At 37.9% G+C, this 20,184-nt stretch overlaps 1 protein-coding gene and 2 long non-coding RNA genes across 3 annotated transcripts; 2 read left to right on the forward strand and 1 right to left on the reverse strand.

Annotated features, from left to right (window-relative positions):
* Positions 1 to 6,318: 6,318 nt before the first annotated feature.
* On the reverse strand, positions 6,319 to 8,725 carry LOC136251386 (uncharacterized). Its single transcript, XR_010699079.1, has 2 exons — positions 8,294 to 8,725; positions 6,319 to 6,520 (listed from the first exon to the last, which is right to left on the reverse strand). It is a non-coding gene; the product is annotated as an uncharacterized lncRNA (long non-coding RNA).
* LOC136251385 (uncharacterized) lies at positions 8,400 to 11,385 on the forward strand. Its single transcript, XR_010699078.1, has 3 exons — positions 8,400 to 8,538; positions 9,930 to 10,113; positions 10,870 to 11,385. It is a non-coding gene; the product is annotated as an uncharacterized lncRNA (long non-coding RNA).
* A 5,526-nt stretch (positions 11,386 to 16,911) lies between these two features.
* LOC136251387 (gamma-aminobutyric acid type B receptor subunit 1-like) lies at positions 16,912 to 19,345 on the forward strand. The gene has a single exon (XM_066043829.1). It carries the CDS (start codon positions 17,021 to 17,023, stop codon positions 19,313 to 19,315), a length of 2,295 nt encoding a protein of 764 aa, XP_065899901.1. The 5' UTR covers positions 16,912 to 17,020; the 3' UTR covers positions 19,316 to 19,345.
* The last annotated feature ends 839 nt before the right edge of the window (positions 19,346 to 20,184 follow it).

Below are 20,184 nucleotides of genomic sequence, written 5' to 3' on the forward strand. Positions count from 1 at the left end.
TAACAGCTTAAGTTCTGCTTACGTTACTGATCCATTTAGACACTATATGAATACTTCTTTCTGATCCCTTATAACTCTACTAAGTGCACCTTGATAAAGTCCCGAGACTCTGCTACAGGCTGAGGAGGCCTATCTAGTCCAAGTGTACAGCTCAGTACTTAAGGTCTGAATAGTAGGGTTTTCATCTAAACCAGTTGTAACTGTGTTAATTAACTGTCCTCTTCTTGTGCTATGTCCTGTGTAAAAATAAATTAATTAAACTGCTTGTTAGAGTTTCAGTAGAGTTGGTTGTATTCTCCCCCTGGAATTAAACATCTTGAGGGTTTCCTCTTCTTGCAAGGAATAACAATGCAGAAGAGTCAGCATCTATCCTTTCCAGATTAACTTGTATGTCCTTGAGCTGAAATGAACTGCTCAAAAAGCCAAAGATAAAACTAGTGGTTGTCCACTGTAAATAGTGTGTAGCTTAGTGTTCTTAACATTGCTGTCGCCGATATACTGACTTAGTTCTTTCACTGGAATATTATTCGGGTAAAGGGGTAACTTTCTGATTAAACTGGGACTACCCTGTAGGCCTTCTTACAAGCAGTGAGCCTTTTGCTATTATGTATCTGGGGAGCCAAGTACTCCAGCAGTTCTGTACTTAATTCATTTACACTGTACTTCATTTCCACTACACTATCCTCACTTGGAGAGAAAATGTTGGATATCAAGTACTGCTTTCATGGCTTATTTTTCTAAGGAATGAGACCCACTCAGCAGCAAGCCTCTAGATCTACATGTCTTGCTCCCTTTGACGGTGTAGTTCCTCCATTCTTTTAGGTGACGTCTGTCTAAATACTCATTGTGATATGGGGATCGTAACAGTAGGTCATGAGTCTGTTGACCTCCACACAGGACCTAATAAAGCTGATCCTGAACCTTGTGTATTCCCTTAAGTACGTATACAATGAGCAAACCCTATTTTGGATGTCCTGCTAGCTCCCTAGTTTTAGGCCCTTGTGTGATCCATATATCTATACCTCCATGCCATTAGTGGAGATTTGTGGCCCTGAGATTGATAATACGGAAAAAAGGATCAAAAGTTACACACCACAAAAGTGGAGAGGTAGTCCTTCCCCTTGTAGACTGAACCCCATTGATTTCACGTTCCTTCTAAAGTGAATTACCTAAGGATTAAAAGAAAATGATAATAATTTTGGAAAGAACATGTGACCAATGAGGGATGGCCTTATCTCAAAACACGAGGCCAGACAGTATGCTGAGCTGCAACAATAACATTGTGAATTTCACAGTCCATGCCAGCAAACTGACATTCTTTCTGAAAAGAAAACATCAATTAGACTACTTTGCGTGCTTAAAACACTACATTGGTAATTATAACATGTCTGGCTCAGTATGCTATAGACTATTTGAGTCAATCAATGCCTGGACTAGATGTCTCTCTAGTTTTGCAGGACAAGAGGGTGTGCACCTCCCGGAGGACTGTTGGGGGAGGACAAAGGCCAAGGACGCTAACTGTCAAAAGACCTTTGTGTGATCCACACATTCACACCTTCATGCCAATTTGCAGCTCCGAGATTAACAATAGGAAAAAGGACCAAAATTTACACACCATAAAGGTGGAGAGGTAGTCCTTCCCCTTGTAGACCAAACCCCACTGATCCCATGTTCTTTCTAAAGGGAATTATCTAGGGATTAAAATAATAAAGTTGGAACAGACCAAAGAGGAACATAAGACCAATGAGGGATGACCTTGTCTCAAATTGAATTTTTAATAGTATGCTGCCCTGCTGATAAGAGAAACTGTCTATGTGTTTAAAGCACTGATTTACGGTGATAAAATTTCCAGTATGGTTAGACATACACCAACCATGTGGATGAATCACATCTTAATATAGTCTGTTGTGACAATTTTCTAAGGGCACTACAGCTTCAAGTGCAGCCCTCTGCAACATTATCTTGCCCTCAAGTGGTCTTATGCAATAGCTTATTTGTAACAGAACTCGTAACTCGATGCTCAGGTTTAGCTGGATTATGGTATGCTCAGACCAAGGGGTAGGTAACGACCTGAAATTTCATTGATCATCTCTGAAATTATTTCTGAAAGATGAAATATTGCCTGAAACTTATGCAGTTTGAAAGATGAAATTTCACGAACAGGAAAATGTAACAAAAATTTACAGAATTTTAAATTTTACAGGGTCTGACATTTACGGATTTACTAATTTTGTAATTACTGAATTTTACAGAGAAATTTAGCTGAAACTTGTCTTTGAAAGGTGAAATATGGGCAGTCATCTTTGAAATTTCGTATACCGTGTTGGCTCGTTACCTACCCCTCGGCTCAGACTTTGACCATATCTATTGAATTGCATAACTCTGACCTTCCACTATGTTTTCAAATACTATCAACCCTGTGACTCCAGTAATGAAGCACATTTACCTTTGTGCCATGTAGGAAACACTCCTGCCATACCATACCATATCATGCCTATGCAAGAGGATGATTATCCCTCTGCAGATACACTTTATATTTTGTGAAGAAAGCACCTCCCTACATCACTATGGATTGACAACAAATAAACCTGTCTGCACCACATGTAGGAAGCTCCCCCTACATATTCACAATACTACCTCACTCCTGTTTTGGCTATAGCTCTCTCTAGCTCTTATGAGGCACATTTACCTTTTATCTTTAAGAGCTGTGAAACTGGGCCAAAAGGCAACAAGTCATTATACATTAAGCTGAATCCCACAACAAGTGGGATATCTATGTTGAAGAATGAAAAGAGTACCCAAATCAAATCTTTCAGGTGAAAATATTAGAGATCAGTTATTTGATTATGATAAAAATATATAATAGCTGATAACTGAATTTATAAAAATAACTGGTTGTTGAATGATCAGTTAACCGGCTAAGTTTCACAGCTCTTTGTGCCAGGTAGGAAAAACAGCTACCATACCATAAGGTGCCTGTGCCAAAAAAATAAATAAACATATAACTGTCTGCACTGCAGACATACTTTGTATTTGACGAAAAAAGCACCTCCCTGCACCACTAGGGATTGACAACAGAAAGATCTATATGAGAGCTGCACCATGTAGGATACACCCCTACAATAAATTAATTCTTTTGGGGCACATTTACCATTATGCCAGGTAGGAAACACACCTACCATACCATAAGGTGCCTGTGCCAAGAAAATAACCATCTGCACTGCAGATACACTTCGTATTAAACGAAGAAAGCACCTCCCTGCACCGCTAGGGATTGACAACAGAAAAACCTGTCTGTATCAGAGCTGCACCATGTAGGATACACCCCTACAATACTCCACTCCTTAATTAGTGGGCTAGCTCTATTTTTATGGGGCACATTTATAGTGATGTGCGATACGCCGACAGAGCGTATCTGTGTCTAACAGCTGTGTAGTCAATGGTACGATATGGTACATTTTTCTAAAAATGCGGTTAAATGCGTGGGCTGCTAATAAGTTTTCATAGCTAAGTACCAGCTATTCCCCATTGCAGTTATATAACAAGCTTTAAAAGAGTTCAGAAAAGTGGTAAGCAGCCAGTTCATATTTAATTCATGGACGGCTGATAATTGTTCATGGTTTAATACCAGCTATTAGCCCTCTGCACTTTTATATAACTAGCTTAAAGAGTCTAGGAACTGGTAAACAACCAAGCTACACTGTTAACTTGCACAAAACCAGACCTTCACATTTCTGTGATTGTGCAATAAAATATCAATACACAAGCATGATATCGATGTCGTGAAACAGCCAATATATTCCGATGCTCTTATATATATATATATCGATATGCATCGCACATCACTACACATTTACCAATATGCCAGGTAGGAAACACATCTACCATACCATAAAGTACCTGTGTCAAGAGAATAACCATCTGCACTGCAGATACACTCCGTATTGTACGATTAAAGCACCTCCCTGCACCACTAGGGATTAACAACAGATCAGCCTGTCTGTATCACAGCTGTACTACTATGTAGCCTACTTTCACATCAACAATTCCCCGTGAGGGCCAGCTCTCTCTTCCTATGTAATGTGAAGGATACCCCTGCAATACCATCTCTTCCTGGTGTGCTAGGATTGATTTACTAGCACCAGGAGTTGCATTCAAGTACAGCACAAGTACGTTCTAAATGGCAGTTTTCCATACCTTCTCTCCAATGTAATCATAGATAAAACTACAAGTAACCATTTTTATTCTATAGTAACTACTAGATTAATTATTCAATGAATCCCAATGGGATACTGAGGTAATCTTCTATGAAGTATCATATAGAAAACTGACCGCCCATTTCAACCTTCGGGATTGTACAGCTAGCTTATCTCTGCTGATAAACTCCACAATTTCAAAAACGTGTCAATCCACAAAGTATTACATTTCCATGTATATACTTCTGTTACATCTTTCATAGTCAACTTTTGTGTTCCAACATATACAAAATTTTGGGCCATAGACTATTTATCTTTCCAAAACAGCAATTTCAGGGGTTAATCTGCACAATGTTTAGGATGTTACCTACCCCTTGAATCAGTTTTTTTTCTTCTTAATTTCTTTTAGACAGGGTACTGCTATTGCAAAGCTCACCTCAAAAGGACTGTATACCACACCCGAGACTGCACTCAGTGCACTGTGTAAAGGAACTTGAATTAGCCAACGGGTAAATTTTTCTTGCTAGCCGGGGCAAGCCGATGATTTGGTTTCTTGCCAGAATGTTGCTAAGAGCAAGCCTTTTTGTCCCCACAAACTCTAGTCGGGTGCCTAACAATTCCACTAAGCCAATGCCAACTTACACGCTCGGTCTCTGAAACTGAGCCACGCTCTTTAGCATTGGATATATGGCGACTGCTGCTCAGTCCATGAATATATGCAGCTACCCTCGCAACTACCCACGCAACTACCCACACATCAGTGCAGCCTATATACTGTGAAACTAGCCTTACTAGCTAACTGTAATTCCTTACTTGAGAGTATGGTGATCGACTGCTCACAAGTTAGCGGCTTGTCACGCGCTGCTGCCGATAAAGGGTTCTGTTCAGTTCACCTCCTCGGTTTGGTTACCACTGAGTTGCATGTTGCTGTATAGCCAGATGGGGCTGTGGACCCCGCAACTAGAGCTAACATCATAGTCATCGGCTTACTGAGGGTTGCTGCTACTAGTGCACAGTAAAAACAAAGTAGTGAACGTCACTACTTTATGTAGTGACGTTCACTACTTTTAGATTCACTACAACGTAGTGAATTATCAAAGTAGTGAAGGTCACTACCAATGTAGTGACGTTCACTACATTTTAATTCACTACGTTGTAGTGAAATCATAATGTAGTGACGTTCACTACAAAAAGTAGTGACCTTCACTACATTTTAATTCACTACATTGTAGTGAAATCATAATGTAGTGACGGTCACTACAAAAAGTAGTGACCTTCACTACATTTATAAATTTTTACTATACATCAATATAACAGCATGTCAAGAACACTGTTACTGTCAAGAACACTGTTACTGTCAGTAACATTTACATTGGTATATAAAGGACAGTTTCTGAGGTATCATAACAGACTATAAACCAAAATTGCAGGTTGATAGACTAATTCTTTAAATAAAATGTTACCTCTGAAAAATGACAACCTCTATATAACAGTATGGTCACAAAGTGTCCACTAGAAGTATCATCTGCATATTTCACCACAACTATGTAAACTTGCTGTGTATTCACAGTAGTATAGGCTAAATGTAGCAAAACAAAACAAAATATCCGATTGTACATATGTGAGTGTGGGTGTGTGTGTGCATGTGTGTGTATGTGATAACACTGGAAAACAGCAGTCATGTATTGTAGCCTCAGATTTTCTATTGGTAGGGACTATACAGTACATTTGATAAATTTCTAATTTGAAGATTAAGATTCCACCCGAAGCCATTTATTGATGTGAAAAGGATGCTTATAAGATACTATGAGTTTGCACATGAAAGATCACGACAACCTTTAGAAATTTGCAGGGGATATGGTATGGGATGCTGCTGTCAATGCTAAGGGATGCTGCTGCCAATGCTAAGGAGCTAGGATTTACTTCACAAAGGACTTTCATTCATTGATTAGGTTCAATATGCACTTCTGCAGGAATGTCAATGAAGTCTTTGCAGACATTCTACTAGGCTGTAGTAAGCCAAGTAAAAAAGTTTTGACTACTTTTCTGGACATGGGGAAACTAGGCAAATCTGATGTCAAACTGTACTCATAAATTTTAGTATGTAAATGCTATAAATACCTGCATTTATGAAACCACTAAACTTTCACATTCGTGTAATCAAAATGGTAAATGTAAAATATTGTATAACATCAACTATACGTACTGTTAAGTTTAACAATGGAATATATGTATACGTATAATGTACATACGTAACAAAAACACATCTTTGACCAGCTTCTGCTTTTCTTTTCATCTTTCATCCAGCAGTGGGCAGAACGAGCCTGTAAATAAAAAACAATATATCATGTACATGTATCTGGAAACATAGACATTTTGTGAAATGTGCCTTGTTCCGTATTTATTAGGGATGAAAAAATTACTCGCTAAGGAAATTCACTCAGACAGTAAAGATGCGTGCTTTCTAGAATCCACTCAAATTAGCTCATTATGTCACACGACCATACAAATCCCCTTCTAGCCTGAGTATTCCTAGGGTTTGCAGGTCGAGACATGGTCGGGGTTTACATTGTCAGTACTTACCCGGTAGGTGGGCAACTATAATTTTCAGTGATGCAAATCCCCACCTTGGCCAGGCAATAAGAATGTAAAGCTTCTCTAATTGCAAGTCCTGATTTTGACTTGAAAGGCAAGCCATGCAAATGGTAACCCAGAACCTTTGCATTATGCAATGTTTCAGAGTCTAACTGTTATGCTTTAATTTATAATACAACAAATACTGTATTGCCTTGAGTTATGCACCTATCAGTGTAATCCCCGACTACCACTGATACAGGGTGAGGTGGGGGCAAACAGGCTGTGTGAAATAGTTCACTTGTGAAGGTGGGTTGATATTTCCCTGGTTGAGAATATGTAGCTGACACAGATAGATAGTCTGGGCATGTGAAACTATGTTGGGTGGAGGTGCATGTGTGTGGAGTATTTTCTGTCCAGCTTTAGACTATAGAACAAGTGCCCGCAAACAACATATATGTGACCAGATTTGCGAAAAGGGGTCTTCCACACACATCTAATTTACCAAATTTAATGACTCATAACCAGACCTCTTAACTATCACAATTTGGTCATGAGACGCACGATTTCAGCCTTCATATCACGACCACTTGTTGATCTCACGATTTCCAATAAAATTTTCTAAGGCACACTAAATCTCCTTGATTTAAGCCCCAAAAGGTATCACGTGATCGGTTAATTAGAATAGTGGGGCGCCTCTGTATTTTGAGCTGAAAATTTTGGCGGTTTCCCATACTTTTGAATATGTCACGATCAAGTCACTTTGCTGCCAAACTCAATGAACTGAGCCCTATTTAAAGGTGAAATCCTTTGAGAAAAGACTCAGCACACTGAAGAATTAGGTGAAATCCTACCAGTTGTGTTATTACAAATGTTTATTGCTTAATTTCGGTTGTTGTGAGGTGTACTTGTGTGGAAAATCTGTGCTGAACACTAAATCCACAGCTGGATACTGATTACTCAAGAAATGGATGGTGATTTCAACAATGAATCACTGGTGAACCAGTACATCAGCTGAGTTGAAAGACTGATATCACGTGATTCAACGATGGAGCAAAATAGTAGGTTCTTCTCATATAGTAGGCTACACTATAGTACAGAGATATTATAAGCTGCGGTAAACAGCAGTACTGCACTCACATAGCTAGCTAGTTGTGCCTTTTAAAACATTTTTTTTGTTAAAACAAATGTAGCTATGTGCATGAGCCCCAGCACAATGATGGTAGGATTCACAGCTGCATGGGGATGGGTGGCTGGCTTTCTCACAACCAGATCTGCTTCCAGGTTGAGAGGTCTGTCATAACTTTAGACTGAAAAGGCTATTGATTACAAAATTGGACAGTAGTGAGCACTAACATAGTTTAATGGTTGGACAAATTTTCAAGTTAATACATTCCTTGAGCAGTGAGTTATGGACTTCTGAGTTCATAGAATTGGATGTGTGTGGAAGACCCCTTTTCATAAATCCAGTCACATACCGAGTAACCATTAATTATCTATGAAGGAACACACCTAACACTCACACTTAAGTTTCATGATGATTCTGTATAAGGCCACCCCATGTAGTTTCCCATCATCCGTCCAGCATCGTGTCTGGGCTCCACATATGTCCCAAAGTCAGCAATTGCGCCCTGAACTATTAGAATAGTAAAGTTGTACGAAAGTATTAGAATACTCATACAGGATCCATCTATCAACAGATTAATGAATCTCTAGACGTAGACTCGTATGAACCGAGAAGTTTATTACCATCACTAAACTGGCAAACGTGAGTTACGTGTGCAGTTTGCTCAGTAACTTACATAGCACGGTAAATGTAACTGTATCATCCCAGGACTGGGCAGAGTTTGCCTCTCTGCCCACTGTTTAAGTGTTTATTTATATTATTATCATTGTCAAAACTGTATTGTTGCCATTTCTAAGCTTTATAGTTAACACATTGATTCGAGACAATATAAAGTCAACTCATAAACTGTTGCATGGTATGACTGATCATTTTTTTCTCGGGCTAAATGGACTGTGGCACGTGCGGTGCCAGCAGCTGATCGAAGAGCGAACTTGTACATGTACCTGAAAGCCCATCCTTGGAGAGACATCATCTGATCAGCAAAATAAATACCTGTGGATGTTTTTCAGTATTAGCTCCCACTGTTTATCCGCTGAAACTTATAACAGCCCATTGCTTTTCAACTCCTTCTAGACAACAAAATCCATTTAACAGAGCCCGGTTGGGGGTAATGCATTACGTTATATTACTTTCTGCAGTAATTATGTATGTGCTGCATGACAAAGCAATGAGTAATGTAATTTATAATGGACATTACATCCGGAAATTGTAATTCATTACTTCTAATGTGCGTTGTATCCAGCACATGATTGATTACATTTGGGCCTGACAACACTGATATAGTGTATGGGGAGTGTCCTTCTATAACAAAGAAGTTTTTATGGCTGAACTATACCAGAGAAAGTGTGGCTCATTGGTGTCACTTGTAGTTATAGGTGTCAGAAGGTTGCACTTAGTTTAAAGCTTATAGTGAACAAGTGTATAATGTGTAATAATAGTTACTGAGTGGACCCGTTTACAAATTACAACTACTATAGTATGTTCACGTTGAGCTGAACCCTCAAAAACATTTAATAACTCATGGATGCAATTACACACGATCTTGAAATTTGGCTCATTTGTAGTACTGCTTGACCCGCTAAAAATATTTCAAAATCTTGTTGTTCAAATGTTAGACATAATATTTACAGTCAATCAAAATTTTCACAATACATTTCCTATGGGGAAGCCATATAAGTACAGTGTCCAATACAGCCCTTTCCCGAACTTGTAATGGAGCCAAACCGTACGTGTCTGTTGTTGACACCTTTGCTGTTACCAATAATCATCTAGTTGGCTGAAATGTTAACTCTGTTGAGAAAAAATCCACTTTTAATTTTTAGGCGTTTTTCAGGATTCAGCTCAACGTGAACATACTATAGTTGTAGCCCTCAGAGTAATGACTTTTTCTGAGAGTAAACTTTACTATAATGTGTTCTATTGTTGTTGTCATAGTTGTTGTATATACGTATAATATTTTGAATATGTGTGTTCACAACTAGTCAAATACATGATATTTCAAGCAGATCATTGTTTTGCGTTGCATTCCATAGGGCTTTGATACTGCCAACGAATGATAAGTGCTGAGTGTTTGTTGTCGCCGAACTGTTATTTCAGATGTACCAAGGACTTCATAGCCATGAAAATGATGATGATACATGACTGTATGCAAAGCTGATGTAACAAATAATACTTCTTCACATGTTACGATGATCTCCATTATCTTCCCAAAGGACGGTAAGTTATTATCAAATTCAAGTATAACAGCCATATCTTTGTGATATATCTTACTCCATCAGTTGTAATTTTGGTATTTCTGTAAAAACATGTACGTACATGTCTAGTGAGTTTGTGAAACAGTATTAATCAGTTTTGCCTTTCCTTTACTATGTACAGTATGCCTTAGCAATACAGTCTCACATAGCCAGGTCACTGTACTTTTCTTTTGTGTGTGGATAGGAAAAATGGGACTAAACCTATAGCGGACTAATTGTATATTATAGTTGTATATTGGGATGGGGTGCATTATATAGACATACTAGAATATCTATAGACTTGAAATGTTGTACAACAAAACTAAATGGTTGTCTTTGGTTTTCCAGAATTTAGTTAGGCTTATTGTTGATCCAGAGTGCTAATAAGGAACTATGAGTTGCAACCCACAGCTGAACAAATAGCTGGCCCTTTACAAGCAGCTAAGCCTTCAAAGCTGCTTTTAATATAGAAATGTAATAAAACAAGGTTGTTAATTTTTTTCTTTTATATGACCATGGCAAATTATTTGATTGGTGGCATACTAGTTGATGTAAGTCAAATTATATACACAAGCAATAATACTGCATGTGATGACATACAATCAAGATTTTTGGAGTTTTAATTAATACTTAGAGCACATGTCTTACAACAAATACATTAGAATGCATTCCCTCAGTATTTTGTGTGTGCATAAGTACGCTAGACCAACTTATTGACATTTTTTGTTGCATTTGAAAGGATGGAAGCACAGAAGATGTGGTAAAACAGTTGCCCATGGCACAACCATGTATTGTTGTAAAGAGGGATGAGGAGAACAAACTACAGCCCGCTCTTGTGGCTGAGAGATCAATTCTTTGTGTGGTGCCACCAGAGCTGACTGCCATCCATCTATTGGGTGCATTTTACATATTTTATATGCACTACACAGAGGGCTGCAGCAACTTCTACGCAGCCCTTGAATCCATTCTCCTTGGCTGCAATAAGCCAGGTAGAAAGACTCGTTTGGCTGCTTTTCTGGGGAGACTAGGCTACTCCAATGAAGAATGATACTAAACTCTATAAACAAACATGCAGTACTGTGTACTCATGGCAATGCTCATATTGTGTGTATGTACTCATAGCATACTTATATGCACTCTCATAGCGTATTCATTTACATGTACTTTCATAGTGTATTCATATTAGTAATAATGTACAGTACTCATGTAAACTTCATACTAACGTATTCTAAGGAATATACAGTATTTTATGCTACATAGTATATACTACGTAAATAAACCACATACAGTCTAGAATTATAGTACCTTAACATCTAAGATAATAATACCGAGTATCTAGTTATGTTTTTAAATGCAACGTAGCCAAGCTGAAGACACATCCTTTGCCAGCTTCTTTCCAAGTTACAACTTCTTTTTTATCTTTCATCATGCAGTGGCCATTACAGATCTGCAATAGAAAACAATACTTAAAACTGAAAAGATATAATGAAATAATAACAAATATTTTGTGACTGCATATGTGATTGGCTGAGCAAAGACCGGTTATTTTCGCCCATTCCTTGGATTCTATTTTATTGCTTCTCCGTTATCTATAGTAACAAAAGGAGTGGACAAAGAAGAAGACCATTCCAACAATGAAGTGACCATGGTAAACTTAATTTTTACCGCATCACCCATAACTCACATGGCTTCTGATGTATATACATGAAATAAAGATTGTCTTACTCCCCATGAAAAGGCAAATCTGATGGTTTATATAGGTTTTATTGATTCGTGCTTTGTTTCAGTACATAAAAACTAAAACATGCATAATTTTTTACGTAGCATGCATATTTTTATACTCAGTACCTTTAAACCATACAAAAACAGCTGGTTTTCGCTCACTATTATAACTGTGGATAATTGACTCTGCTATATCTGATTACTAGAGTTCCATTAGCTACAGTATTAAGTAACTCTTGGTACCTCCGAGTTTACCCTTAAAGCTTCTGAGAAAGCTGGTACATGTCTCAGTGACACTATCATTTGGCAGTGTTTCATGTAGGGCTGGTGGTGAGAGTATTCACGGCAGCAGGCAATCATATGCATGATTCAATTTGTGAATGGTTATCGCTATCATACAGAAGCGATCATGGAATTGAATTGAATAAAAGCCGATAACATATAACAGGTTTAGCATCATCCTGTTTCTTGCAGTATTGAAATGTTAAATATTTGCTCAGCACTTGCATTTACTGGAAGTGATACAATACAGACTGGAAATACGGCTGGTCAAATATAAACACAGGGGCAGATCCAGGGAGTTCAAAGGGTTCCATGGAACCTCATTCTGGAAATTCCCCATGCTAAATCTGCCATTGCCTTGGTTCCATTCCAAGATGCCAAAATGCTCCAAATGGCTCTCTATAAATTCTCTCTTGAAAAGCACCCTAGTGATATGACTATGGTTGACAGTCTCACAGTAAACAATGAAGGTACAAGATACTCTAATAGAGCATACCAATACTACAAGAACAATGGCTGGTCTCCGTAGTCAAGCGATGAATAGATGTTTGGTTCCCCTTTTGCATTGGTCCCATCAGCAGCATATGGATAATATAGTAATTGTTTAAACAGAACGACTTCTGAATTTATTTCTTGAGGCCGCACAATGTAAAAATGTAAGGATTCCACCCACACCCTACTAGAAAGAGTACTACCCTGACAGCACCCACTCCTTCACAAAAAGAGGAAGGGTCTGGTCACTCTCACTATAGCATTACAGAGTTGTAACTATGGAATATAATTAAACAATGAGATCACAATGGCAGCAAGAATGGCATGTTTAACAACCATACAAAGTATAAGTATATATAGGTTAAACAAACTTAACCAAAAAGCACAACCAAAAAAAATATTTTCATATTGATTAGGCATCACGAGTACATCAGCTCCAACTACATGGCCCTCTACCTCCATCTTTTGTTCTTTTAAAGAACACCCTATTGTTGACTACAAGCAGCCATTACATCTTCACAAAACATATTACATAATTCCAAGAGCTATTATTAACTCTTGATAATTCTATAGTATCAATGCATGGTAACTTAAAAAAAAATTGTGAATACCAACAACATAATCTGATTGGCACAGCCTGCTTTCTGTAACATGCTACTGATTTGAATGCTAGAGTAACCGGACCAGGATGGGCACTGGCACATTATACAGTAACTGAATTAAAATAACTTGACCAGAAATGAAAATCTTCCAAAGTCGAGGCTTCATATTCTGGGAATGGCATTACAAGACCAGTGAGCTCTTTAGGATGTCTTTGGAGTGAGCTCCATAAAAGGTTATCACAAAATGATCTCAGTAGTATTTCTGACCCTTTAAAGAACTCTTAGATAACAAGGGAAGAACAAAAATTTTGGTCTCAACAGTTATGGTTAATACATTTTTTTACCTCTGAAAGAGGAAAACCTGCAAAAAATGGATAAAAATTGCCGACATAGCTTCCCGTTCCACTGTGGCCTCCGAGGTGGCCTTATAATTACTAGTATGCGTACGTGTTATACAAGATCGAGATACTCTAATAGAGCAGTCAGTCAATACTCTAATAGAACAGTCACCTAAAATCTACAGTTGCATTGGTACATTTAGCCTGCTAAGGATATCTTGCAAATGAAATACATGCGATCTTGTGTATGCCATTCTTTAGGCCTATAATAATAATAATCTGCTGGCATGATTGTCACTCTATACAACTCTTGATCAATGTAGTCCACATAAAAGCAGTATGATCTAAACCATTCAAGATGTTTGGTCCTGCATAAAGCTTTAGCTTCTGGGGGGCACAGATCCCTACTCCATATACTGGTTCACCCCTTTTGATAAACCCTGGATCAGCTGCTGTAAACATTAGGGGTAAAAACACTATAGCTAGCTAGTACATACAGTGGAACCTACCTTAACAAACTCCCCAAATTAAGGACACAATAGAATAAACGTCCATAATAAGCACAAAAATTTTGGTCCCAACTGGTCTGGTCAATACATTTTAAATCTGAAAAAGGAAATATATTACAGCAAAAAGTGGCCAAAAATTCTGGGTCTCACAATGTCCATAATAGAGAGGTTCCACTGTACAATTAAACTTGCAGCTTAATGCTGACAAGATAAAATGACATAGCACCAAAACGTTAGCTGATACTATTATTAGTGTTACTATTATTAGTAGCTAACTATTAGTGTTCATAGTATTGAAGTTGACTGGCACAATCCACTGGCAGAGCAAGAGGCTACTGGAGGTTATCGGCTGTGATGCCTGAGCATATAATGTACCCACATCAACGCATTATAGCTATAGTGCTATCTAAATGATGATGAAAAGTATAATCCACATCACGTAAATGCAATTTTAATAGGTTCTTGGAAAGGTAATCTTATATCGTTGACAAGAGGCATGATTAAATTAGGAGCTGGATTTTCATACAAGTACAGTAATATATGCCTTCACTGATCTCATGCACAACACTATAATGCAGTCCACAATGAGCTTATGTTGTAGTCATTAAGTCTCCAGGAAGATCAGTGCCATCTGAATCAATAGCTATGTAGCAGTTGTAAACTGAAACTGCAATTTCACCATCTATAATTAAAGTATTTGAGCTCTTTACAGCTATTGACCATATCCTGCACAGTCAAGGAGTATAATGCACAAAAATAGAATGTCATAATATCAAGTAATAGATCAGAGATACCAGATATCGTTGTCAACAATAATTGTCTGTAAAGATCATGTGATCAATAACTAACTTACTCAAACTTATAATTATTTTTATATTGCATGTATACTCTTTTAGAGTCCTGCAACTTTGAATGGCCTGTACAATCTTCGCGATGAATTGTGTATCAGTGCTTTTGTGAAGTGTTATTGTGAACATGGTGAAACCTTTTCTATATAACCATGTGACACCCGCGACCCTGTGTAAAATGGTGAAAAATACAGTAACTTAAATAGTTGCATGGACATCAAGTGGATCTTTCAGATTTGGCAATTATTTAACTTGATTGGTAGTCATTCTAACCTATATCATAGCACTGGCCAACAGTGAGGGTGGTCTGGTCATATAACACTGATGCTTCAAGTTTACACACACATATATATTATAATATATATATGGGTAAATTTTCACACAATTATGCTTTGAAAATAGCCTATTATGCTTTTGAGCAGTGCTCAAAAATCCAGCCCATGGTGCATGCTCAAAATTTAAACATTGTTTTTGAACATCAAGAGGTGGTCAAGTTTGAATAGCCACTACACTGATTTTTGAAACTGAGGTAATAAATGTTGCAGTGTTTAACCAAGTAAATAAGGTATATGATATGGCCAGTATAGAACAATAAAACCATTGTGTGTGGTGATTCAATTAAACTATTACGTGTTACTAACTTATTGGCTTGAAAGAACCACTTAAGGTCGCCAAACTGCATCAGTTCTAGTATCATTAATGGAGAGTGTAAAGTTTACACACTAATACTAGAATACAACTCTTCAGCTATAGCCTGTCTGTATATAGCATTTTTGACGAAACTGACATTTTAGTACATGCTGACATGTTCAAAAAATTATTGTCTATAACTATTGAAGCTGCGTATGAGGCGTGAAACATGCAGCTTGATTGATTGATTGATTATTACTTTACAGTACTGCATACACGTATAGAATAAGAGATGTACAATTAATAAAATCTTCAGGGTACAGTACTGCATACACGTATAGAATAAGAGATGTACAATTAATAAAATCTTCAGGGTACAGTACTGATGGTCCGCTAGCTCAAGGCTACCGGCCATTAAAAATCAAAAAATTTATATTTACCGTATTAGCTACATTACTTATAAAAATTACATTACTTATACTTAAAGAGTTACATTAAAGGGGGGCGGGGTGTGTTGGAACATCTACTACATGGGCATAAAAAATGAAATGTACAAGGGTTGTCAGCTAGTAGTTCCCGGTCACTGTCCAAGACTATATCCAAGTAAATTAATGATATTCACCATTGGTAGAACAGCTGTCTAACCCATACTCCAGCCTAAATTACAGTATAGAGATTAAATCATGTTTCATTATAGAACTGAGAAAACTATAGCCAACTGTTCGGGTGGTGTGTCATAGCCTCTGGAAAGTGGAGATGGTATATTGAGCATTGCAAGTTACTCCGGGCTGAAGTGGTGAAGATTCCCAAAAGCTTTATTTGTAGCCTCTTCTGGATATGCATCTTAGTGTTATCCTGTCACATACTGCTGACAACTGCATGTGGATGACTACATGACACTAAGCTATATCATAGTGGTGACTGCTCTATTAGAGTATGCTTTGTTGGTATTTTTGAAAGGGGATCGAAAGGGACACTGGTGCCCACAAGGCGTTACACAAATTAAGAACCACGTGCAAATGCAATGTTCAGAATTATATGTTTAAGAATAGGTCATGCATTACTCAAATTTCGCTTCACTGCTTCAGGACTCATATTCCGTGGAGGGCAGTGCGTTTTGATCAAGACATTGAGCTAGCACTGACTGGGAAGCTGATAGTGAAGATTTCTTTGGGGGGGACCATCTGCAGCAGGCCGGACCATCTGCAGCAACTTTACATGGTCTGGCCGGACTACTTGAGGCGCGGTAGTTGGTCCGGCCGGACCACTTGGGGCGGGGGACCACTTGCAGCGTGACAGCATCCCCAGAAAATCCGGTTTCAGATAGCTATAGGTTTATAGCTTCACATCCGGCCGGGGTGCAGCTGCTCGAACCTACAGGCATTGATGAGGCTTCGCTAATGAACTCTTGACAATGACAGCAACAATCATGATCGATGGTAGCTAGTGGCGAGTAGTGGCAACAGAATGCTTAGCATAAAATCCGCGTACAACTACCAAGTAGTTACAGGAATCATTGCATTGTTGTGGTCTACAGACTCAAGTACAGGAGAGCATAACGAGAGTAAAGGGCCCGCGATATTACGAGTACTGGGATTGTTCTCCTATCGAGGATCAGACTGGGATGGAGAATATGTCATACCTGCTGCGAGGTTGGCTAGAGACGAGATAAACAGAAATGACAGTATTTTACCTGGATATGTGTTGGAGTTGATAGAAGCTAACTCAGGTTGTGATCGTGATCGTGGAGTCCGCGAGTTCGTGAGGAATGCCCTGCACAGCACACATCAACCAGTGGCCATAATAGGCACCGGCTGTTCTAGTTCTACCATCCCCATTGCTTCTGTTGCTGGAAGAGAAGATATTCTGCTTCCTCAAGTATCCTACGGAGCAGCATCTCCTTTTTTATCATTCACAGATTCGTTTCCATACTTCTACAGGACAGTACCTACTGATGAATATATTGAAGGAGCTAGAATAAGTCTCATGCAGAAGTTTAACTGGAAACGTTATGGTATACACAACACTGCATTTGGTGGTGATAATGTAGTCTGGATAGACCACAGCATCACTGCATTACGAGCTGGTATTGAAAAGCACATTACGGGAGCAGAAGAGGTGTACACTGGAGAGCCTTACCAGCAGGACTCACGTACCACTGGAAACAGCGCATTTGAGAATGCTCAGTTAGTGAATGATATTTATACAAGTGGCATGCGAATTGGCATGATATATGGGATACAGGAGTCTCTGATAAGTGATTTGTTGTGTATTTTATACCGTCATAACCTTGTTTATCCACAAATCATTTGGATGCTGATTGACTTAGGAACATATGATCAGCTATATAGTCCTGACTGTGAACCTGAGGAAATGAGACAAGCCACAGAAGGTATTATCTATTTGGGCCACCAATATAACTCTACTAGTGATGGTGTTTTTGATGTTACTAACAAAACATTTGAACAATATTACAAATCTTATATTAGTGAGTCTAGGAAGTATGCTATTGAAAGGGAACATAATGATAGTAATATTGGAAACATTTGGTCTACGTTTACCTATGATGCCATGTGGGCATTGGGTCTGGCTCTGCACAAAGCTGAGGAAAAATTACATAACGATAATTCCGGTTTAGCCGACTTCACATTAGGAAATTCTAATATTTCTGAAGCAATAATAGAAGAATTAGCTGGAATTAACTTTGCTGGTGCTTCAGGGAATGTTTCATTTGATAAAACTCACAAACGAGAATTTCTTGCAATAGCAATTCAACAAGTACAAAACGGAACACTCAAAAAAATTGGTCTCTACTCTCCTTCAAATAATAGTTCACAACTGGGTAATTTGTCTCTTCTGAATGAAAGCACCTTTCTATGGTCTGTAGAAAATCCTCCAGCAGATAGCTTTCCTATTAAAACATTGTTAGCTGAAACTTGGGTTGTGGTATTGATGTACCTACTACTAACAGTGGGTATTCTATGGAATAATTTCTTCTTACTGATCAACTTTCATTATCAAAACTTTTACTCAATCAAATCATCAAGTGCTCGACTAAATCACTTGATGTTTGCTGGAAATAACTTGTTACTGTTAGGTGGAATTATGGTGGTCATCAAGGTGACAGATGAATACGAAGCAGTTGTGTTTGGTACACTATGCCAGTCCACATGGTGGTTATTTGATCTTGGACTGTTACTAGTTCTTATCATCACATTACTGAAAAGTTGGAGGATCTATAGAATATTCAACAGCTTTGAGCCAGGAAAGTTTCTTAGTGACAACACATTTATTGCCATTACAACTGGTTGTATTATCATCAATACAATTCATCACTCAGTATTTGTTATGGTTAACAATACAAACTTTGTAAGAGTAAAGATCTTACCCTCGGAAGGTTTTGTACGACAGAAGGTCATGTACTGTCAGCCATCCAACTGGTGGGGTATCCTTTATCTTCCACATCTTGTCATGATGATAATACTGTGTGTGCTTGCATTTGCCATCCGGAAAGTGCGTAATAAACAATTCAATGATGCAAAGAATATTGCAACATTTTTCTACATCACAGCTCTAGTGGTCCCAATCTGTGCTGGTGTATCATATGCAGTGTCACCAGCAAATGATATATATGATAAGATATCTGTATCACTATTATTGAACTGTACTGCTATTTTATGTATTGTGTTTACATGTCAGTTGACTTTGTTTGTACCCAAAATGATACCACTTTTTAAACATTTGTACTGTCATAGACAATAATTGTTTTTATACTTTCTTATTAAAACAAAAAAAAAAACATTAAAAAATTGACTTACATTCAAAACTTAAACCATTAAGCTACTGATGATTTCACCTGGTCATAACCTGGAGGGAAACATTTAGTCCCTGCCACATGACAGGCAAATTTGATAGTACAAGAATCTTACAGGCAACCAGTGCCTGTGGAGCAGCAAGGAAACCTAACAGAGTTCCTGCAATATGGCTTGAAACAGAAACCTAATGGATTCACACTTTAAAGAATTTGAATTATGATGGCACCTTGTAGGAGTCATTCAATGGTTTATCAAGGCAGTGACAGAGATGTGACGTTCACATACAAAAACAGGTTTTTATACCTCATTGAACATCTCATGCAGAAGATAACACTTGATTACTCACCTCTCCAAATATGTAGCAACAGGAACCTTATAACAACATAAAATGGCTTCATGATTGTACCCAACATAAAATGGCTTCATGATTGTACCCAACATAAAATGGCTTCATGATTGTACCCAACATGATGATTCTCAGCCAGACAAATGAATAATGACCAGTCTACAAACTACATATAGTAGTAAAAAGCTTTATATATAGTGTAATGTTAAAAATACGTAATGATACAAACAGTAGTTATAGCTGCATGAGCAAGTTGCACTAAAAGAATCCGTTATGTACTTAATTACTTATAATAACTAACTATTATGTGCATTAAAGTCAGTGTTGGGAGTAACGCGCTACTTATGTAACGCGTTACGTAATATTATTACTTTTGTGGTAACAAAGTAATATAACGAAATACGCTATAAAAACAGGTAATATAACTCAATTTACTTTACTTGCAAATGTAACGCGTTACCTAAGTAATA

This window comes from Dysidea avara, chromosome 3 (assembly GCF_963678975.1).
Source record: "Dysidea avara chromosome 3, odDysAvar1.4, whole genome shotgun sequence".
NCBI classification, from domain to species: Eukaryota; Metazoa; Porifera; class Demospongiae; order Dictyoceratida; family Dysideidae; genus Dysidea; species Dysidea avara.

Bases quoted from the DNA above. Each gene is read 5' to 3' on its own strand.
- LOC136251387 (XM_066043829.1), top strand. From the start codon at position 17,021: ATGCTTAGCATAAAATCCGCGTACAACTACCAAGTAGTTACAGGAATC.